We start from the raw sequence: 23,943 nt of genomic DNA, 5'->3' as shown, positions 1-23,943 counted from the left end.
CTCTCTGTGGAGAAATGCTTCCCAATGTCCCGTCTAAACTTCCCAGATGCACCTTTGAACCATTCCCATGCATCCTATCACTGGATCACAGGGAGAAGAGCTCAGCACCTCCTACTCCACATGCCCTCCTCAGGAAGCTGCAGAGAGCCTCAACCTCCTTTTCTCCAAACTAGAGATGCCCAAAGTCCTCAGAGGACATTCAATTCTTTCACCAGCTTTGATGCCCTCCTTTGGATATATTCAAGGACCTTCACATCCTTCTTAAATTGTGGAGCCCAGAACTGCCCACAGTGCCACGGTGAGGTAGTACTGACACCAAATACAGTAGGATAATCCCCTTTTTTGACCAGCTGGTTTAGTGCACCCCAGGATATGGTTTGCCCTCTTGGTTGCCAAGGCACGTTGCTGACGCATATTGAGCTACTGTCAGCCAGATACAAAGAACGCTGTGCATTAGCAGCTGTGGGGGGCTCAGCACCCCAAGAACCCCCCACCAACCTCTGACCACCATGCAAAGACACGAGCGGTACTCACTGGCTTTCTCGGTTCGAGCAAACTGCCCTGCTATCAACCATGACAGGGCCGTGACCGCCACAAGTGCTCCTATGTGCAAAAAGGGGGCTGTGGCCTGCAGGACACAAGAAAGAGAGATAAAAATTACAATGAGCACTCCAGTACCTTGCAAATGTGTTCAACTTGCAGGCTCCACAAGGCATCAAAGCCCTCCATTTCCAGTTGGATTTCACACCATTCCTAAAACAGGTTCCTGCATTCTTTTTGGCCATCTATTCTGCCAAGAAGGCCACTATGAAAGCAAAGCGGCAAAGCTTGGAACTCCTCCTTGGGGAAGACCTCACCCAATAACACATATCTGGAAAAGGCCTCCTTAGACATCATGTAAATTCATTTGAGGCTCTTGGTGCCATCAAGTTTGAAATTTCTTATAGTCCAGTTGAACACTGGTCAACAGCTCAATGTCTCAATGAACACTGGTGACAGTGTTGTCCCTCAGGGGTCCATATAGGGACCAGTACTGTTTAACATCATCTTCAATGACATTACAGTAGGATCAAGTGCACCCTCAGCAAGTTTGCAGATGACCCCAAGCTGAGTGGTACAGGTGACACATCTGGGGGATGAGGTGTCATCCAGAGGGACCCGGACAAGCTGAAGAAGTGGGCCAAATGAACCTCATGAGGTTCAACAAGGTCAAGTGCAAGGTCCTGCACCTGGGTCGGGGCAACCCCCAGTGTCAATCCAGGCTGGGGATGGAGGGATGGAGAGCAGCCCCCAGGAGGAGGACTCAGGGGTGCTGGGGGTGAAAGATTGGCCATGAGCCGGCAACGTGCGCTTGCAGCCCAGAAATCCACCCGTGTCCTGGGCTGCATCCCCAGCAGCGTGAGCAGCAGGGGGAGGGAGGGGATTCTGCCCCTCTGCTCTGCTCTGGTGAGACCCCCCTGCAGTGCTGGTCCAGCTCTGGGTCCTCAGCACAGGACACACATGGAGCTGCTGGAGAGGGGCCAGAGGAGCCCCAGGAATGATGCGAGGCTGGAACAGCTCTGCTGGGAGGACAGGCTGAGAGAGCTGGGGTGTTCAGCTGGAGAAGAGAAGCTCCAGGGAGACCTTAGTGCAGCCTTTCCAGTCTTAAAAGGGGCCGAGAAGAAAGATGGGGACAGACTTTTGAGCAGGGCCTGTGGTGATAGGACAAGGGGTGATGGTTTGAAACTAAAGGAGGTAGATCCAGGCCAGACATGAGGGAGAAATTGTTTCCACTGAGGGTGGTGAGAGCCTGGCCCAGGTTGGCCAGAGAGGTGGTGGCTGAACCATCCCTGGAGACATCCCAGGCCAGGCTGGACGGGGCTCTGAGCAACCTGAGCTGGTGAAGATGTCCCTGCTCATGGCAGGGGTGGCACTGGATGAGCCAGGAAGGACCTTTCCAACCCAAACTGTTCTGGGATTCTATGAACACACTGGACCATGTATCAAGATGAGAAAAATTTTGAGGTGCATCCTCTCAGTCGAGCTTCTGTTCTCTGTCTACCTAAATCCTTAAAATACAAGAAAAGTGAAGCACTGTTAAGAAATATTAATCTCTTGTCTGAAAGCTGTTTTTCCCCCATAGATATGCATATTCCCATGCACACACCAGTGATCACCAGTAAAACTCTCAAGCTTTTCACAGGCAAAATATTTTATTAACTCATTTTGAGGAAGAGATAAAAAGGAATAGAGAGCAGTTCTATCAATAAATTAACAGTTTCGTAACTGTTTTCATCTAACACTTACATAGTCCCACAGCATACCACTAGTCTTCTTTAAAAGAGGACTAGATCACAGAAGTTGCATTCTTTTTAAAACATATATAAATGTATGTGCCATATGAAAACATACCAAGAGCACTTCTTCCATAAGACTGGGAAGCACAAGATTCTCCAGACTTGGACACCAACCACCAGAGCATTGCTGGCGAAGTCAAGAGGAATTGTACTGACCCTCCAGCAACTCAAAATCGCACCAAGTTTCAGTATTTCCCACGTCTAACCCTGCAGCCAAGTCTTGGATGGAGTCTAAAGGAAAAAGCCTTGAGGACTCCATGGGAGTTTTGCTGCAAATTTTTCTCATTGCCAATGTTTCAATTTTGGGAGCGATAAACATCAAGACAGGTTTTTATGCAGTAGAAAGACACAAAGTCAGCCTGATCCAGTTTAAGATGTTTGCGCTCATTGCAGGAGGGTTGGACGAGATGAACTTTAAAGGTCCTTTCCAACCCAAACAGTTCTATGATTCTACCCTGTTTCCCTGAAAATAAGACCTAACTGAAAATAAGCCCTAGCATGATTTTTCAGGATGCTCAAAATATAAGCCCCACTCCAAATATAAGCCCTAGTTACAGTTCATAAAATAATAATCAAATAGTGTCCAGGCAGCTATACACCTAAAAAAGTAAAAGTAATTGGCAATAGAATGCTGCAGGACAGATGTGACAGAATGTGATGACATGACTGCATTTGAATAAATGTTGATTTTTTTTTGTTCAAGAATAAATGTAGATTGTCGTTCATGGAAAAATAAGACATCCCCTGAAGATAAGCCCTAACATCTTTTGGAGCAAAAATTAATATAAGACCTGTCTTATTTTTGGGGAAACAGGGTATGAAAGTCCATGACATATAGCTGCAGTGGCCCCTTTCTCCACCCAGAGAAGCATCCTCACAGACAACTTACTTGCAGTGAAATAAATACCATCTCCCATTCGTCATCCCAAAGCTGTGCTATCGATGACATGGTCACCACGGTAGTTATCAAGGTCGTCATCAGGCCAATCTGCAGCAAATATGAGAGTATTTACATACTGGAGCCTTTGTCTCATTATCATAGCAGTTTTACAGGTTGGGAAATAGAGGGTGAGAAAACTTTTGTACATAATAAACAGCTCCAAAAACCAAGTCTTAGGACCCACAAGGAAAGAGATTGGGCTTGTGTATTGTTCCAGTCCATGTCAGGTATTGGAACAGGCTGCCCAAGGCAGTGGTGGAGTCACCATCCCTGAAGCAGTTGAATAGACAAGGAGATGAGCTTCTCAGGGACATGGGTTAGTGCTAGAGTTGGGTTAATGGTTGGGCATTATGATCTTAAAGGTCTTTTCCAGCCCAAATGATCCTACCATGCTATGAACCTCCAGTTTTCCACTATCAATGAAACAGCACTGGGCTAAATAATCCCAGGAGGACACATCTCATGGATGATATCTCTCACTTTCTTCACGGAGTGACCAAAGATATGGAAAAATCAGGTGGTTTTCCCTGCCAAACTGGATCAGAAACAGCTTAAATACAGTTTAGGTTCTGTTAGGCAACTTCAGGAGATAATCCTGGGTTCTCCTGGCTCTGCTGCAACAGCCTGTGGTGTACCAGTGCTATGAGAGGTTGGTGGCCTTGGCTCATCTCGACTGTCAAATGCTTCTGTTTGGGGATAAAGCTTGAACACACCCAACAGACAATGAACATCGCACTTGTCAGTAAAAGACGAATACGCGTGCAAGCAAGGCTGTGCATCCCCATCCCTACGCAATTATCTTCAGCACAACTTCACGCGCAGATGTGACTTCACCCGAGTCTGAAATAGCAACAACCGTGCAACCGGCATCCAAGTTGTGTTGATGGAGCAATTATAACAGATATTGCAGCTTGAGAAGAGGTTCTGGATGACAGTGGGTAAACTGAGATGGCAGAACAAGGCTCAGTTCATCAGCTGATTGCCCCAGCCTTCTTCTTCCTCAATGCAGAAGCACTCAGAAGCATGAGCGGAGCGGTCAAAGAGAAAACATCACCTTCATTTTGACGGTAAAAAGTTCAAACTGTCAAAAACTGCCACAGAAATAACTCCAGCTGTAAAGACCTAAAATCTGTGCTGTCTGCAAAAAATAGTTCACAATCGCCCGCCTCTCCGTCTGGTGTCTCACGCTCTGCTGTACCGCATGCCTGCTGGATTAAAAGGATGCTGCTGCTCTGAGTCTCAATCTCTTGTACTCTCTAGATCCAAAATCTGTGTGGGAGACTTGTGTAGAAAAGGCCAGCTGATACATAACAGCAAACTAATCATCTAGGATCCACAGGACATCTCTAGACGGATTTCAAATTTGGACAAGGAAAAAAAAACATATTCCCAACAGGTACATAAAACACTTTAATATATAACGACAGGGGACTATAAGAATCATAGAATCATTTTGGTCGGAAAAGACCCTTAAGAGTCCAACCGTTTCCCCACCCCTTGCACTGCCCCACGTCCTGAGAACCTCATGTCCATCTGTCCAACTCTCCAGGGATGGTGACTCCAGCACTGCCCTGGGCAGCCTGTTCCAATGCCCCACAGCCCTTTGGGGAAGAAATTGTTCCCCACATCCAACCTCAACCTCCCCTGGCTCAACTTGAGGCCGTTTCCTCTGCTCCTGGCGCTTGTTCCTGGGGAGCAGAGCCCGACCCCCCTGGCTCCCAGCTCCTTTCAGGCAGTTCAGAGATCAGAAGGTCTCCCCTCAGCTCCTGTTCTCCAGCTGAACCCCCCAGGTCCCTCAGCCGCTCCCATCACACTTGTGCTACCAATTTTTGCAGGATTAAAGGATAAAATTGGAATGAATCATAGTACTCGCACATATCAGCCTTTCCCACATCTACTAATCTATATTTGAAGTTAATTCATTGAGGCTGCAGAGAAGAATATTAACTTAATCCAGTCTCTTATCTAAACCTGCTTAGAAAGCTGAGGGAGGTGTGGGGAAGGGAAGAGAGAGACAGAGCAGCACATCTGAGCTGCGATGAAAGATTGACTATTTTGGAAGAAGGAAGAGAAGCTAGGGGTTTTTTTAGGCAAGGACTAATTCATTTCCACCAACACACTCTTTTTTCTGGTCTTACTCATCCAAACCCACCAGCCACCTGGAGCGTGTCTGAAAAATATCATTTCCCCCAATGAAGAAGCATATGTTAGACTAAAGAATCAACAATTTCTTTTGCAGCAGCAGGCAGATGGTCCCCACCTCCTCTTTGCATTGCATCTCCGCCTCCCAAGGAAGCATAATCTCTGTAATTTCTAGGAAAAAGAAAAGGGAAAGAAAAGGAAAAGGGAAAGAAAAAGAAAGGGCGGGGAGGTCTGTGTGCTCCCTGTCCTGGGTGGGTGACACATCTGGCTCAGGCTCTGATCCTGCATGACCTTGTCATGTGCAGAACAACCGATTTCAGAAGGAGCTGCACATTGGCAGATTCAGGACTGTGCCCTTAATTAGCTATTAGCAGATTGCCAGTTACCATTAAATCCTGCCAAGCCGTTATTTTGGGCACTGTCTCTCCGCACAGCTTGCTACATACTCTTCCTCTCCCCTTCTGTGCTCCGAACACCAGTTCTGCATCTTCTTTTACATTCCACAGCATTTTTTTTCTCCCTAACTGCTCTACATACAAATCAGGACCTCTATGGGTTCCAGCAAATCACAACCTCCACATTGCAGACCCCAGTTTTAACACCTACATCTTCTCTCAAGGCTTTTCCACAGTTGGTTCCTCCAAGCACATCCAGAGCAGCTTCCCATCTGCTCAGCCCTCCTCCAGGGCTGGCTGCAGCACAGAAAGTAGCGCCAGAGGTTCACATGGAGTAACACTGAGCTGAGACTAAACTTGGGCTGATTTCATGACACGGTGTTTCTTAATCTCCAAAAGCGGTCCCTTTGTCAGCAGGGACCCCAAAGTGTTTCACCAGCCATGGAGTTACTGTCTCCAGGCTTTAACTGCCCCTATTTGTGCAATTCGCTCAGTACTCTGAGATGAGGACACGTGCACCAGAGACATCTGAAGTTTCAGCTCTTCTTAAAAACACAGTGACAGTGAGTATCACATATATCTGTTAGAGAGGGGCCAGAGGAGCCACAGAAATGATGCGAGGCTGGAACAGCTCTGCTGGGAGGACAGGCTGAGAGAGCTGGGGTGTTCAGCTGGAGAACAGAAGCTCTGGCGAGACCTTAGTGTGGTCTTTCCGGACTGAAAAGGGGCTGAGAAGAAAGACAGGTAGAAACTTTTGAGCAGGGCCTGTTGTGATAGGACAAGGGGTGATGGTTTGAAACTAAAAGAGGAGAGAATTCAGGCCAGACATGAGGAAGAAATATTTTACAAAGAGGGTGGTGAGAGCCTGTCCCAGGTTATCCAGAGAGGTGGTGGATGAACCATCCCTGGAGACATCCCAGGCCAGGCTGGACGGGGCTCTGAGCAACCTGAGCTGGTGAAGATGTCCCTGCTCATGGCAGAGGTGGCACTGGATGAGCTTTGAATGTCCCTCACAAGCCAAACTATTCTATGATACACCACCCACTCCCTATACTCCTGTTTTATTGATATCCTTCTGTTTTCCAAGCTGAGAAGAGCCATTTACCTTGTGAAGCCAGTGCAGGTTCATCTGCTGTCCCACAGCTATGTGACATAGTGCTAGTATCTGGGAGGAAGAAATCAAAAGTCAGACATTGGCACATCACAGCCTTTAAGTGTTTGAACATGCAGGAACACATCACCATCCAAAAAGACACCCCAGCACACCAGGGCAGAAAGCAAGGCTGGCGTAAGGATGGTCCAGAACACACCACCTAGCTCAGCTGTACAAGTAGATCCCCTCCAAAGTCAAGGATGTGGATTGAAAGACTTTGACCTCTGAGAGGCAGGGTGTTGAGAGCCTGGTCCATGAGTACACAGCTCCCAGAACCTCAGGAAGCACTGACTATGTGGGGCCAGGTACTGATTCTACCTGAACAGTCAACACCTTGAACGTCCCACCATGCTGGATGTGAGAAACAACTTGCACTTGTTGCTGGCAGATACACCAAAGTGGAAACTGAGCCAAATTAAGGGGCACAAGAGTTGTATTTGGTCCCCAGGCCAACTGTACCACCAGTATCAAGGTCTCTGTCTTTGGTCAGCTGAAGTCAAAGACCATCCATTTTTCACTGTCTATTTTAGGCAACCTAAGGCTAAGAGAGAGGGAGAGAAAAATCACTTCTGAAAGGAAAATTGCCCAAGTCATAGGTGGACTGAGAAGTTCACATCCTTTTCAAAGCAAATGCACAAACGTACAGGCAATTTTATTGTACTCACCAATAACACTGTAATGTATGTAAAGCCAGCAGCAGTTGTTACAAGTATTGGAATGGACCAGTCACTCCAATATCCCATTCGGTTGTATAAAAACCTGAAAGATAAATGTGAAGGACAGATTAAGAAGAGATTTAACAGCATAGCAACTTCACTAGGATTAGACAAAACTTGAGAAAATGGGTCTTTTCATTCCCACTGTACAGATAAGAGATAGACAGGAAAAAGTACAAGCCAGCCTGAAACAAAACTCAATGTTCGTGCTTTGATCCTGCCTGAGAAATTAACTCTGCAAGGAGAAATTGGACAATTATGTCAAACACAGCAACAACATCACATTGGAAAAAAAGAAAACAGACGTCTGGGACTTGAGGTTTTCCAAAGAATATTCCCTGCAAGCAAGATTAAAATATCCTTATGTGTGGTGTTTGCCTAAGTGCTGGATCCAATGCTGTCCTGTGTGCTCATAGACTAATAAATACAATACAGAAATAGTATCAAGGACAGGGGAGGAAACTTAATGCTGTTGTGCTGTATACTCAAGGTAAAAACTCTTTGCAGAGGGGCACATTGATGGAGGAAATTGGGTCTGTTGTACCTATTGGAGATTGTGTCTCTTATTCCAGTGGGTTATAGAGAAGGTCCAATCCTGTAAGAGTAGAAACTCTCAGGTTGAGTCTTGGACCTGCTTGCATGAAGCATTTATGCCTATTGTAATCAAAAAAAGCAACAAAAACCTAGGTCAAAGACTCAACCTCCTCCCCACCACTCAAATCCAGCACCATTCATCAGCCACAAAGTCTGGTCTGGCAGCTGCCCCAGTCATTCTGTCCAGGAGTAAAGCTCCCACGTAGGATCTGGAAAGCAAATCCTAGGGCTCAACAAACATGATGCATGTCCAGGTTTTGCTTAGGGATCCAAAGAGCCATAACAAAAGGAATCTAGAGGGATTCAGACATGTAGTTAGTAAAAAAGAGGGAAGAAAGAGAAGAGGGCTCCTCTGAAGTCTTTGCTCATGCACCACCAAGAGCTTCCATAGTTGAGCTTCAGTACATTTCAGTTTTTGCTCTGATGTCCCTTCAAAGTGGCCTGATGGTCTCAGGTCTTCACTTGATGTGCAAATGACTCTTTTAAAATGCTGTTTCCATGGTAGTTATGAACCAGATGAGCCTTCTCCAGAACTAAGGAAGAAAAAAATTTGCTACACAGACCTGCATTTATATTATAGTCCTGCTCCAGAGGGAACACAGCCAGGTTCACAAATTACAGCATCTCCCATGTCCTTCATTAGCCAACATTGAGCTTTCTGTTGCAGTACAGAGCTTGCACACTGGAGATCTGTAGTATAACGCAATTAAGTGTAGACACCACAAAGAAATGCCCAAAGCAATAAATTTTAAAAATATTTACTTAAATTTAAGAGGCACAAAACCCTTTCAATGACAAAAACCTCATTGCACATTCAGCCTCACAGGAAAATACTAAGAGCCTGCAGCAATACAAGTCAGGCTTTAATTTTGCCCTGTCTTTCTGAAGCCCATTCTAATCCCAGAAGTTCCTTAAGTCTTTACAAGTTGAAAGGCCAAATCACCACATTTATGTAGGTGAAGCCTATCACTGTCACAATTTAATTACATTTGTTTGGTTTTACATAGATATGTGTATTAACCGCTGGAGCCCGAAGCGCAGGCAGGGTTTGCAATGTTCTTCTGTAGAATCATAGAATAGAATCATAGAATCATTTTGGTTGGAAAAGGTCCTCCAGATCAAGCCCAACAGTTAAACCCAGCCCTGGCACTGCCCCATGTCCTGAGAACCTCATGTCCGTCTGTCCAACCCTCCAGGGATGGTGACTCCAGCACTGCCCTGGGCAGCCTGTTCCAATGCCCCACAGCCCTTTGGGGAAGAAATTGGTCCCCACATCCAACCTCAACCTCCCCTGGTGCAACTTGAGGCCGTTTCCTCTGCTCCTGGCGCTTGTTCCTGGGGAGCAGAGCCCGACCCCCCTGGCTCCAAGCTCCTTTCAGGCAGTTCAGAGATCAGAAGGTCTCCCCTCAGCTCCTGTTCTCCAGCTGAACCCCCCAGGTCCCTCAGCCACTCCCATCACACTTGTGCTCCAGCCCCTCACCAGCTCCGTTCCCTTCTCTCAACTCGCTCCAGCACCTCAAGGCCTTTCTTGGTGTGAGGGGCCCAAAACTGCCCCCAGGATTCGAGGTTTGGCCTCCCCAGGTTGCAGCACAGGGACGGTCACTGCCCTGGGCCTGCTGGCCACACCAGTGCTGACGAGTAATTTTCTCCTGCCTCTTAAGTCACCTCTAGCAGCTGCTCAGCAGCATTTAGCAAAGCTCTGCACATCTGGGTTGATAAATTAAGAACAACCTACTGAATTCAGGTTCCAAATACCAAAGGATCATGGAAGAAGAGGTCTGCAGCACACAGTAGTTTCAGCTAGAAAAATGAGGCTTTACATCAACATGCTAATAACCATGCCAAGAGGGACCTGGGTTTACGGAGGACATGAGGTTGAATGAGCCAACAGGTACCTCCACTGTGAATAAGTCTAACTTCTGTGTGGCATTAAGAGAAGCGTCACAAGTAGACCAAGGGAAGATGCTCTCCCTTCTGCTCAGCACTGGTGAGGTGGCACCAGCAGCACAGTGCCCCAGTTTGGATGTCCCTGTTAAAGGAGGATGTGGAGAGGGTCCAGTAGAGAACTACCAAATGAGATGGTGGGGCAACCTCAAGAACACAGATTACAGAATCACTAGAGTGGTTGGGGATGGAAGGGAACTCTGGAGATCATCCAGTCCAACCCACCTCCTAAAGCAGGTTCACCAGAGCAGATCACACAGGAAGGTGTCCAGGCAGGTTTGAATGTCCCCAGAAAAGGAGACTCCACACCCACTTTGGGCAGCCTGGTCCAGGCTCTGGCACCCTCAGAGAAGTTTCTCCTCATGTTTAGATTACTAGGAAAGCTTTAGGAAGCTGGGCTTGTTTAGTCTCACAGGGAAGAGGCTATGAGATGATCTAATTGCTGCCTACGCTGTCTGACAGACTGTTAGGAAGAAGAGGAAATCGAACTCTTCCAGAGTGACAGACATTGTCACATGGAGAAACGGCCTTTAGAAGCTTGTGTTGGAAAAGGCTTCTCCTTACAGTGCTGGAACAAGTCCCAGAGAAGGGGCAAGTTTTCATCCTTAGTGTTTCAAGACTTTGGTCAACCTAAGTCTTCTGCTGGCAATAGTCCTCCTTTGTAGGGCTGGTTGGAGAGATGTCTCCAGTCTTTCATCACCTGTGTGGTTGGACAAGTGGCAGAAATTCAGTGTAGTTCCCTGCACATGATATGAGGAAAGAGAGCTCATGAGGATGAGCTTTAGAGAGCAGGAACAAGCTGAGGAGCTCATCGCACCAATGCGACAGCAATTCTTTGTCCCAGTTCCTCCAGAGAGATCCTACCAGTAGCTCAGTGTGCCAGGTCCTGTGCAGAGATGGTGCGAGCCCCAAAGAGCCCCTTCTCTAGCCTGAAAGGGGTCATGGATTGCAAATAAATCAGTGGAGGGGCAAGGAAGCCAACAAGAACAAGTATCAATGAAATATTCTCCAGAAACCAGCAAATTTGCTGATGACACCAAGTTGTGTGGGAGTGTGGACCTCCTGGAAGGCAGGAGGGCTCTGCAGAGGGATCTGGATAGACTGGAAAAATGGGTCAATTTCAATGGGATGAAGTTCAACAAGGCCAAGGGCCGGGTCCTGCACTTTGGCCACAACAACTCCCTGCAGCGCTCCAGGCTGGCACAGAGTGGCTGGAGAGCAGTCAGGCAGAAAGGGACCTGGGGGACTAATGGACAGGAAGCTCAACAGGAGCCAACAGTGTGCCCAGGTGGCCAAGAAGGCCAATGGTGTCCTGTCCTATATAAAAAATGGTGTAGTCGGCAGGACAAAGGAAGTGATCCTTCCCCTGTACTCTGCATTGGGGAGGCCACACCTGGAGTATTGTGTTCAGTTCTGGGCCCCTCAGCTCAGGAAAGAGATTGAAGTGCTGGAGCGGGTCCAGAGAAGAGCAACAAGACTGGGGAAGGGACTTGAACACAAGCCCTATGGGGAGAGGCTGAGGGAGCTGGGCTTGTTCAGTCTGGAGAAGAGGAGGCTTAGAGGTGAGCTCAGCACTCTCTAGAACGACCTGAAGGGCAGTTCTAGCCAGGGGGGATTGGGCTCTTCTCCCAGGCAGTCAGCAATAGGACAAGGGGGCATGGGCTTCAACTCTGCCAGGGGAAATTGAGGCTGGAGATGAGAAAGCAATTCTGTGCAGAGAGAGTGGTCAGCATTGGAATGGCTGCCCAGGGAGGTGCTGGACTCACCGGCCCTGGAGGTTTTGAAGCTGAGATTGGCCATGGCACTTAGTGCCATGATCTGGTCAATGGACTGGAGTTGGACCAAGGCTTGGACTGGATGATCTCTGAGGCCTTTTCCAACCCAGTCCATTCTGTGATTCTGTGAAATACGGCCCAGAACTGATAGCCACTGAGGAACAAAAAAGATGGGGTTTCTAAGAGCCAGGACCCCACTGTAACTCATCAGCAACAAGCTCACAGCCCTGTTGGGACCAAAATGATGCTTTCACCTCCTTTACACCCCATCTGGCTGAAAATGTTGTTCTAATGGAGCCCACGTATCTCCACTGAGAGGGAAAAGTTCCAGGATCAGCCTGAACGGACCCAATGGAAAATTTTTCCTCTCTGCCAGGAACCAAGCATGGCTGTAATTAAAACCTCGCCCCATGTTATCACCCTCCCTCTCCCAGCCTTTCCACAGTGTTTCAGGCTGTTTTTTCAGAAACTCTGCTGTTCTCCTCAACCTCTGGTGCCAGTGTGTGGAACAGGGGTCTAATTGGGGTTACGGCACACACAAAGCCCCGACCCATTTTCCGAGCTGAATGGCAGCACTTGAACAGATGCAGCCCTGCTGTTTTGCATCCAGAGAGCCTCTTCCACAACTGTTGTGTGCAAAAAAAGAGCTTGTTTTTCCAGAGCTGTCAACCTAAAAGTGCTTGTAGCACCCTGTGCACACCGGGTTGCAAAGCAGGGGAAGGGGTTTTGCTCTACAGGTGACATTTGCAGGCATTTATAAAGCCCAAATATATTTTGCATCCAGAGCAGACATGCACATCTCCTCCCGCTCCCACACAAATACTTGGGAAGCCAAAATTTCGCAGTGCCATGGCTGCAATGCCCATTGACAGAGCTTTGCTTCATCCCTGCGTCATGTTTTTTCAGCCCTTTCTCAACTTTGAGCTATGACAGATTTGACTTTGCACTGAGAAGGGGGAAGCGGAGGGGGAAGCGGAGGGGGAAGCGGAGGGGGAAGCGCAGGGGGAAGCGCAGGGGGAAGCGCAGGGGGAAGCGCAGGGGGAAGCGCAGGGGGAAGCGCAGGGGGAAGCGCAGGGGGAAGCGCAGGGGGAAGCGCAGGGGGAAGCGCAGGGGGAAGCGCAGGGGGAAGCGCAGGGGGAAGCGCAGGGGGAAGCGCCTTAAAAAAACCCATGCATTTTTATGCTAATATTATAAATAATCAAGAGCAATGGTGGTGGTTTCAGTTCTCAGAACTAAGCAAAAGAAAGAAAAACCAACTAAACCCTACACAAACAACAACAACAAAACCACAACAAACTCGTGAGGAAACAGTTCACATGGTAAAGCTAGTAAACTCTCTCCCTCACACAACTTCAGCATCTAAAGCAGGCAATTTGTTTAAGGGATCAACTACCCACTGCGTTTTCAAACACAGTTTACATATTATCCTTGACAAGAAGATGATGTCAAAGGAGTTTGCTTAGAAGAGAGCCCAAGGTACTGTCAGAATGTTTTAAGATGCTGCTGAGATAGTAAAAAAAGATAATAATTTCCAGCATGGGGGGAGCTGGCAACACCCCAAACTCTCCAGCACATCCCACTGGAAAGCTTGTTTGCAGCTCCTTCCAACCTTGCAAGATTTTCCACACCCATGTCTGCTTCAGGCTGAATTGTTGTCATTGGTATTTTGTGGAAAGTTGCAGCTGGATTGCTCAGCTGTTTCCAAAAACAGCCAATCTTGGAAACAAACAAACAACAAAGGAAAAAAAAATACTAAAATCTACATTATTTCAGCTCCGCCTTTGTTTTCAAATGCTGTTTACTGGGAGCACGCTTACTTCAAGCTCTGTTACAGTCACACAATGGAGATGAGAGGACATATTACACAGAATCATTTTGGTTGGAAAAGACATTTAAGATCATCAAGTCCAACCGTTCCCCACCCCTGGCACTGCCCCATGTCCTGAGAACCTCATGTCCGTCTGTCCAACCCTCCAGGGATGGTGACTCCAGCACTGCCCTGGGCAGCCTCTTCCAATGCCCCACAGCCCTTTGGGGAAGAAATTGGTCCCCACATCCAACCTCAACCTCCCCTGGTGCAACTTGAGGCCGTTTCCTCTGCTCCTGGCGCTTGTTCCTGGGGAGCAGAGCCCGACCCGCCCTGGCTCCAAGCTCCTTTCAGGCAGTTCAGAGATCAGAAGGTCTCCCCTCAGCTCCTGTTCTCCAGCTGAACCCCCCAGGTCCCTCAGTCGCTCCCATCACACTTGTGCTCCATCTCTCATTGCAAACAGGTAGAAGCTCTCATTCAGTCTCCTTCCACACCTCATTAGTGAAAGTAAAGTGAAAGCAAGTCCATCTGAAGGATCCAAATACACCAAACCCAACATCAAACATCTCTTAGAGGTGTACGACAGCAGCCAAATTTAAGGGTTTGCCCCTTCACAACGGGGAAACTCTACTCACCAGTTGATTTCATTGTAGTCATTGTGAACTTCCCACCAGAAGTAAAACCAGATGAGGGTCAGAAAAAAGGACGAGGTGAGGATGAGGAACCAGAGGCGCTCCCACTGTGGATGGAAAGAGAAGTCAGCGTTCATACCATCTCATTTCAGAGCCAATGCCCCATCCTGTGCCACAGCTCATCTAGAAACTGTTGAGGTTGGATGGAGTAATTAGACATTTACAAGGGATGATTTAAGACCTTTCTTCTCTGGGGAAGGTGGGAGATACAACCCTGGTCCCCAGTCCTAGGCAGACGGTCATTTATATCGATAAATTCATCTCATGTAGGGTTGGTATAGCATTTCTCCAGCTCTCAGGGCATATGGAATGAGGGAGCATTTCAGGACCCAGAACTGGGGTTTCTTTGTTTGGTAGGAGTTTGTTTGGGGTTTTTTTGTGTTGTTTTGTTGCTGTTGGCATCTTTTTCTTAATTTGGATTTTTTTGAGGCAATTCCTTAATTAACTTTTCCATTCACATGTAAGAGATGCAACTTGGCATCTTACTTCTCCCACGGGTTCAGCCTAAATGACCAAGTAGTTATCGCAAAGACTACACAGTAGGTTGGGGCATTACTACTACACAGACATCCAAACCCTTAACTCCTTCCCTCAGGGCACCCAGGTCCTGCAGAGCCAAACCACCCATCCACAACATTTATTCCCACCACCACCACATATGCAAGTGTTTTGCAAATAAAATGGCAGGAGGAGAGACCACACCAGCGTCGGACGGAAGTGATTTGCATCAACGTTGAGTTTTGATGAATGTTTCAAATAAGACTACATAAGCAATCCCCCCTTCAAGAGAAAAAATAAATCCTTAAAAACATCTGTTCAGTGCCCCCCTCCAATCACATGAGTAGAATCCTAAACCACAAGGACACCCATGGAGAGAACAGTGTTGCAATAAAACTGTCCCCAACCAGCACCATTTCCACGTGCTCCGCGTTGGTTTTACTCTACAGGCATTAAGAAGTCCACACATGTTTCCATTTCATCCAGTCTGATCAAAACAAAATACTGAAATAAATGCTTTATGGAAAATATTCCAATGAATCCTCTCTTCCCAGAATGAGCAAGAAGGAATAAAAATTGCAAAAGCGTTTGAGCAACTCTCCTACTGTAATTTCCTTCTAGACCCTCAGTACACCATTTATCTCTTTGAAAACGCTCTTTTCTCTAGTGAACTGTCTCATAGCTCTTCAGTTATGCAAAATAATGTAACCAATATAAACTCTGTTTTGGTGATATATGAAATACAACTATTCTTTGCCTTCGCTTCCCATTTTAAAGTCTGAAGCTGTCTATTTAACTGTGTATTGACTAATTTTTTATCGTGGATCACCCTGGATACCAATCTACAGCTCTTCCCTGTACACTCCGTCTCATTAAAAGTGCCAAAAGAAAACAACAAAAAGGCTTGAAGTTACTTAATTTTTGCTGCACCAAAAAAAGATGTTTTCTGCTAGAAATTCCCAAATCTTGGCTGAGGTTATGGTTAAAGTATTTTTTCAACTTGGCTTAAGTTTGTCAGTCAAATTCTATCAAATCTCAGTAGTAGCAAGTGCCCAATTCACGTGAGAGGCTTTGTGTTCCAGATAAGTGGGGCAAAAGGGCATTCATCAATGATTTGGATGAGGGAATAGAGTGACTGTCAGCAAGTTCGCTGCGGACACCAAGCTGGGAGGGGTGGCTGACACGCCAGAGGCTGTGCTGCCATCAGAGACCTGGACAGGCTGGAGAGTTGGGCGGGGAGAAATGGAATGAACTAGAACAAGGGCAAGTGTAGAGTCTTGGATCTGGGCAGGAACAACCCCAGGTTCCAGTGTAAGTTGGGGAAGGAGCTGTTGGAGAGCAGTGTAGGGGAAAGGGAGCTGGGGGTCCTGGGGCCAGCAGGGTGAGCATGAGCCAGCACTGGGCCCTTGTGGCCAGGAAGGCCAGTGGTACCTGGGGTGGGTTAGAAGGGGGTGGTCAGTAGGTCAGAGAGGTTCTCCTGCCCCTCTACTCTGCCCTGGGGAGACCACACCTGGCATATTGTGTCCAGTTGTGGCCCCTCAGTTCCAGAAGGACAGGGAACTGCTGGAGAGAGTCCAGCGCAGCCACCAAGATGCTGAAGGGAGTGGAGCATCTCCCATGTGAGGAAAGGCTGAGGGAGCTGGGGCTCTTTAGCTTGGAGGAGACTGAGGGGTGACCTCATTCATGTTTACAAATATAGAAAGGGTGAGTGTCAGGAGGATGGAGCCAGGCTCTTCTCAGTGACAAGCAATGACAGGACAAGGGGTAAGGGGTACAAACTGGAACACAAAAGGTTCCACTTGAATTTGAGAAGAAACTTCTCAGTGAGGGTGTCAGAGCCTGGCCCAGGCTGCCCAGGGAGGTTGTGGAGTCTCCTTCTCTGCAGACATTCAAACCCGCCTGGACCCCTTCCTGTGGAACCTCAGCTGGGTGTTCCTGCTCCATGGGGGATTGCACTGGATGAGCTTTCCAGGGCCCTTCAACCCCTGACATTCTGGGATTCTGTGAAATGGAACCAAAAGGAGGAACAAAGGGAATTCTACAGTGCAGCTCCTGTGTACATTCAAAGCCACATGGCCATGAATTCAGGAACTATAATCTCTCCATCTTATGCACCGATTTGCTCCTATACACACAAGTGAGCTCCTGGAGGGAAAGCGCTGAGGCTAAAATGGGGTTTTCTTTCCCCCTGAACACCCCAACTTTGGTAGCAGGATGCCAGCCACAGCATCTACATCAGCTCCATAGCTAACACCAACCTTCTCCAGTGCCCAAATGAAGCAGCAAGGATGCAACATCGCTCCACGATGAACCTCCATCCAACATCATCACTCCACAATGAACCTCCATCCAACATCATCGCTCCACAATGAACCTCCTCCACACCAATCACCATCACATAGTCAAACCAACTCCTTCCAACCAAAAAAATTAATTAAAATCCACCCCTGGAACATCTGGGTTATATAAATGCCCAAACCAAAATCCAATCACATCTTTACACTACCCCATCAAAATTCCACAGGAGGAAATGACTGTTAATGCTTTCAGCAGATTATGATGATCTCCTGTATACCTTCCAGTCTGCAGATCTCCAAGATTTCAAACCTTACTTTCCCTAACGTTTGATGCTTTTTGCTCTCCATTTGGGTCTAAAACTTCCTTGCACCTATCAGCAATGGTGCTGAAGTGGTTTACTGGACAGCCAGAAATCCACCTGTGTCCTGGGCTGCATCCCCAGCAGCGTGAGCAGCAGGGGGAGGGAGGGGATTCTGCCCCTCTGCTCCGCTCTGGTGAGACCCCCCTGCAGTGCTGGTCCAGCTCTGGGTCCTCAGCACAGGACACACATGGAGCTGCTGGAGAGGGGCCAGAGGAGCCCCAGGAATGATGCAAGGCTGGAACAGCTCTGCTGGGAGGACAGGCTGAGAGAGCTGGGGTGTTCAGCTGGAGAACAGAAGGCTTCAGACCTTACAGAAGCCTTCAGTACCTACAGGGGGCCCTAAGGCAAAGTCTGAGGGACTTCTTACAAAGGCATGTAGTGCTAGGACGAGTAGTGATGGCTTTAGACTGAAAGAAGGGAGGTTCAGATTAAATATAAGGAAGAAATTGTTGGCCCTGAGGGTGGTGAGAGCCTGGCCCAGGTTGGGCAGAGAGGTGGTGGATGAACCATCCCTGGAGACATCCCAGGCCAGGCTGGACGGGGCTCTGAGTAACCTGAGCTGGTGAAGATGTCCCTGCTCATGGCAGGGGTGGCACTGGGGAAGTTTGGAAGGTCCCTTCCAACTCAAACTATCCATGATTCTATGTTTTTCACAAGGCAAGTGAGGTTTAAAGCATCTCAAGTGCTGGGGACCAACACTGCTAAAGAGAAAATGAAAATCCTCCAGTTTTTCAAAGGTCATTACGGGATAAGCTTGGCCAGGATTCATGCACTGGATGACACTAAATTGATAAACAAGCCAAGGAAAACATTTCGGAACACGTTTGGAGTTGTTTTTATTTCAGATTTTTTTGCCCCTCATTTACATGCAAGTCTCATCGCTTCTGTCAGCCTCTCCAAAACCTATTTTTGGTCTGTCCTTGACAGTGCACTTGCCAGATATATTTGCCTGGCTGTTTTTTTGGAAAGCCAGTCACATCCTTCAAGAGTCAACCTATCTCAGTGAGTTCAAGCACAGCTCTGAGTGGGCTTTCAGAAGAACAGGGAACATCTTCCCAGCACCGCTAATGCTATTCAGCACTCACTGAACCAGAACCTGAACCCACATCGATCTGCTCTATATGCATAATATATCTGATTTAGTCTGGGTCCTGTACAACCTCCAACAGGGAGATTTAGAGGCTCCTGCTTTGCAAGCTCCCACATGCTTTAAAACAAGGTGAAACCTGCAACATGCAACAGCTCTGCCAAAAATAAAGACTTAAAGTCACATCATCCCAACCACTCAATCACAGCCGCAAGTAGGTGGAGAAAACGGTGCCACTTCACCTCCAGAAACTCAGGTAGAAGCACTAGAAAGTCTAAAGGGGCTTGAAAAAACCTCCGCGTTTTCAGCTCTGTGAGATTTTAGAATGTCAACACTGACATTTTTGGCAGTTGTTCTAGAAAACCTTCCCTTTGCCACCCTTCACTTTCAGTTTCATCATCTTCCAAAGGGAATAAGGTGGACACACTCACTAGTCACCAATTTCTCACACTGAGTTTAGCCATGTGCAGCTCACACAGCACCTACCATTGTCCTGCAATTGAACTAAACCAAGCACAACTGTGTTAGCACCTACACATTCCTATCAAGATGCATTTTGGAAGCAGTTCATCCTTTTGTCACACAGAATCGACTGGGTTGGAAAAGACCTCAGAGATCATCAAGTCCAGCCCTTGGTCCAACTCCAGTCCATTGACCAGATCATGGCACTCAGTGCCATGGCCAATCTCAGTTTCAAAACCTCCAGGGCCGGTGAGTCCAGCACCTCCCTGGGCAGCCATTCCAATGCTGACCACTCTCTCTGCACAGAATTGCTTTCTCATCTCCAGCCTCAATTTCCCCTGGCAGAGTTGAAGCCCATGCCCCCTTGTCCTATTGCTGACTGCCTGGGAGAAGAGCCCAATCCTCCCCTGGCTAGAACTGCCCTTCAGGTCGTTCTAGAAAGTGCTGAGCTCACCTCTAAGCCTCCTCTTCCCCTGCTTTCTTGTGTTCTGGTTCACATCACTAAAGGGCTTTGGGTGAAGCTAAACTGGAATATGTGCTCCAGGAATTAACCTAATGCCCCCTCAACATCCAGTGGGCACTTAGTCATAGAATCATTTGGGTTGGAAGGGACCTTCCAAGATCATCCAGTCCAACCCCTGCCATGAGCAGGGACATCTTCACCAGCTCAGGTTGCTCAGAGCCCCGTCCAGCCTGGCCTGGGATGTCTCCAGGGATGGGGCAAAAGTCCACAGGACCAGATTAGAGCCAGACCTAAGTGACCATACCACCACCTCCAAAATTCTTCTTCCATAGATGTTAGGATTTCAGCATCAACTGTCTCCTTCCACAAACCTTTTCTCTTGGGCCACACTACTTGCTAATGCAGATGTAGCCACAATGTCTTGCAGAATGGTACAAAGCAGTATTCATTTCATGATACCAACATTTAATTATAAAAGAAAGCAATAAATGAAGTGACACCTTTTTCCTCCAGCTAAACAACCAGAGAGGACATGTACCATGCACTCAGTTTACCAAAAAAGCCAATTGGTACATTAACAAAGTCTTTGTAGAGCACACCCACTGAGTCACAGCCCAAGGAAGAATGGGGAGAGTATCAATTAAAACAAGAAAAGTGTCTTTAAAGTGAGAATATTCACAAGGGTCAGGCACAGGTTGAAGATCTTGCACTGAGGAAGCACTTTCAAAACCAGGCATTTTACATGTACCACTGTGCTTGTGATCTCAGCTCTACTGTGAAGGTCACAGCGTTATTTACCAGCTGGCACTGCTGGTGGAGGACAGCAGAGAGGCTTGGGAAGACTATTTCATTTCCTGTGAGATCTGTAGGAGATATTACAAAGTTCATCTCCACACTCCCACCTACCCCTCCTAGAGGGATTACTTTGATTTAGTCAAACTTACTATATTAGAAAGGAGATTTCTCACCCATTTCTACATTCTAGCCGATCGCACATATGCTGGAAGACACGTCTTCGTGTGATACCCTCTGCAAACCACAGAAATTAAGCAACCAACAAACAGATCCATTCTTTTTAAAAAGTTTTTCTTTTAAAATAAGGTATGCTGGCTATCGCTACAAAATGATTCTCTGTCAAAACTTGCCACTCACAGAGCTAATGAGTATTTGTCTGCCACAACTGTTCACTGCTGGATTATCGGATGAACACAACTCAATGTGGTGCCGTTCTAGAGAAGCCAGAGTTGTGGCCATTTAACATTTTACTTGATGAACCCTTCTCAAGCCTTTAGATCACCAAATTGCCCACTATCTTCCCCCCTCCCCCCCCCCCCCCCCAAAAAAAAAAAAGCACATCAGCAGAGCATCAACATCTAAATAGAGTAACGATTTGGACTTGTGATCATAGAATGTCCTGAGTTGGAAGGGACCCAACATGGATCATCACATCCAACTCCTGTCCCTGCATAGGACTGCCACAAATTCACACCATGTGTCTGAGGTGTTGACCAATTGCTTCTTGAATATTGTAAAAGAGAAGGAATCTTTAAGATCTTAAAATCGGTTGTCCAGGGTCAAACTCCATTGATCAGAAGTGGTTAGCACTGCATTTACACATGTCCCTGTTCCCGAGGCTTAAATATTTGTATAATTAAGCTGGGTCTATCAGAAAGCATGTCCCAAGCCCTGTCTGGGGCAAACAGGCCAAACAGCAGGATACAGCATGTAAGACCACATTAACTTCCTTATTTACAACCATATATATTCCCAAAAGTGACTGAAATGCTATGCAATGAGCTAAGCCATCCCCCTCACTCTCTTTGCACCCAGCTGGAGGAGGTGGCTGCATTTTCAGAAGAAACAGTACACTGTTGGCTCAAGGTCTCATCCATTAAAGCCAAGAAAAGCCAAAGCTAGAGCCAGCAGATTTGCTGGCAGCCTATGGATGAAGCAGAGGGTAAACTTCTTCCCTGAAGTTCCTGGAGTCACCTCAGTTGACACCAGTCCTGAAACACCCTCCTCCAGCTCATCCCAACTGAGCAGCAGGACTGGCAGCCTTGAGATGTGACTTAAATCCTTGAGATGCTCCTACATCTCCTAACCTTGAGGAAAAAATTGCAGGAGCGCCTCTAAAGCAAACCCACCACCTTCAGTGTCCTCTCCAGCATCCAGAAGCGATGTAGAGTTTCCAAATTAACTGGAAAGAGAGAATTACAGAATGGTTTGGGTTGGAAGGGACCTCCAAAGCTCCCCCAGTGCCACCCCTGCCATGAGCAGGGACATCTTCACCAGCTCAGGTTGCTCAGAGCCCCGTCCAGCCTGGCCTGGGATGTCTCCAGGGATGGTTCATCCACCACCTCTCTGGCCAACCTGGGCCAGGCTCTCGCCACCCTCAGGGCCAACAATTTCTCCCTCATGTCTGGCCTGAATCTCCCTCCTCTAGCTTAAAACCATCACCCCTTGTCCTGTCACAACAGGCCCTGCTAAAAAGTCTGTCCCCATCTTCCTTCTCGGACCCTTTTAAAAACAGAAAGGCCTCAATAATGTCTCCAGATGAAAGAATTCTGCTTTGAACTGAGAATGGGTAGGAGGAAATGCCAGTGCTGGATGGATTAAGGGCTCCATTCCTACGTGGGTTACCTCATAGCAAACCACGGTCCAGCAATCAGCCAACGTGGGTGAAGTTGGGTCCCTTCCAACTTGTGCATCCCTCAAAGATTTCCGGTGAAGGAAGTCAAATGCCACCGCAAGCTTGCCCCAGTTTACACCAGTACAGCTAATCACGGCAGCTCCTAGATGGAAACACACCTGTTTTGGTTTGTTTTACAGTCTCCCTTTTGATCCTCATCCAACTGTAAGGATTGCACCAATGCTCACATCAAACCTTCTGTGGCAGTAGGTTCTCAGAGCTCTCCCAGAGCAGCTGAAGTTACAGAAGATTTCACTAAACGGCCTTAAATATAAAAGGGAGTGAGGTTGTGGTTCCTTGGAACTGAGGAGAAGCACAGAGATTTCTTTTCCTGATTAAAAAATATTTTCTTTAAAAGGCTAAAAGCGAGAAAACATTAACAACTTTACCCTAAGCCACCACTGAGCCCAGTCAGAGGAACCAACCTCTAAATCACACGAGTGCAGCAAGTGGGGTACCATCTTTTTTTCCACGATACCCGGTTAAAACCCTTCACAGAGTGTGAGGCAGCTTATGAAAAAAAGGGAAGAATAAACCTGCATTCACAATTCAAGTGAGTTGGCCCTACAGGTGCCTTCATCTTCGGACAAAATTCAATAAACAGAAGACAGTTCTTGGAAAGAGAGGCTCAAAGAACAAAATGAGTAAGAAAAAAAGGAGAGAAAAACCACACCAGCTATTGATTCCCTCAGACCTAAAGCTCCCTTAGCCTGGAGCACCTCGAGTCAAGAAAGATCATTAACATTTACAAAGAGAAGCCAAGAACCCTGAACCACAAAGCAAGGAAGAACCAAAAAAAGCACAGACCACTATGTAAAGACCCAACTTCATTTAAAGAGCAAAAACAGGAAAGACAGGTTGTGTTTGCTATCAACCCAGGAGGCTGAAGGCAAAAGGATCAGACAAGCCCACTAAAAATCAATAGAAAAACTCCAACTTCCCTGCACTCTGGCTTTGAACCAAGCATCGTTTTATTGCTAGATTCATTATTTCAGGGAAGTGGATAAACTGAGTTTCCTTTCAATTCTGCGTTCCTCTCTGCTGTTAATTTTTATTTCATGCTGCACTATGAAATAACTCGTCATTAAACACTATTGGCAGAGCAGACTCCTTGTCATCGCTACTTAGAGCGGAACTGAGGTTTATTCTGCCAAAACTATTCCCCTTCCACCTTTTAAACACACATTTTTTTTCAACCTTCTCCTTAAAAGTAGGTGGCTTTCCAAATCCAAAAACTGGGTTCTCTGTGGTCCCATGTTTGGAAAAAACAGGCCCATAGAAACATCTGACTCACTTCTCCATATTAATACTGAGTTATAATGAACATCATGCAGAGTAATCCAATCTGATCAAGTTAAAATTCTTTTTCCATTTCACCTGCTGATAGGATCTCTGTTCTGGTCAGAGGTTTCTGTGATTAGAGACATTAAGCCTGTTTCTAATCAATATAACCAGCCACTGAAAAAAATGTGGAAGGAAGTCGCCCTACACTGAAAAAATAGCAAATGTATTTATTTACAGCTATCTTGGACAAGAATTATTATCTATGCATATGTGAGGTTATCATGGCCTCCATGTACAGCCAGAGGTT

The 23,943-nt window shown here is 47.0% G+C and overlaps 1 protein-coding gene across 4 annotated transcripts in view; it reads right to left on the bottom strand.

Annotated features, from left to right (window-relative positions):
* GDPD5 (glycerophosphodiester phosphodiesterase domain containing 5) overlaps positions 1-23,943 on the bottom strand; it is a 194,579-nt gene that overhangs the window by 40,862 nt on the left and 129,774 nt on the right. For all 4 annotated transcript variants that reach the window (XM_071814418.1, XM_065833682.2, XM_071814488.1 and 1 more), the window contains 5 exons: positions 14,438-14,541; positions 7,632-7,725; positions 6,919-6,978; positions 3,226-3,324; positions 535-628 (listed from right to left, as the gene is read on the bottom strand). In XM_071814418.1, coding sequence (XP_071670519.1) covers positions 535-628; positions 3,226-3,324; positions 6,919-6,978; positions 7,632-7,725; positions 14,438-14,541 — 451 coding nt within the window. The remainder of the gene's footprint in view (positions 1-534; positions 629-3,225; positions 3,325-6,918; positions 6,979-7,631; positions 7,726-14,437; positions 14,542-23,943) is intronic.

This window comes from Patagioenas fasciata, chromosome 1 (genome assembly GCF_037038585.1).
Source record: "Patagioenas fasciata isolate bPatFas1 chromosome 1, bPatFas1.hap1, whole genome shotgun sequence".
Taxonomy (NCBI): Eukaryota; Metazoa; Chordata; class Aves; order Columbiformes; family Columbidae; genus Patagioenas; species Patagioenas fasciata.
This window is presented reverse-complemented; position numbering and strand designations above follow the sequence as displayed.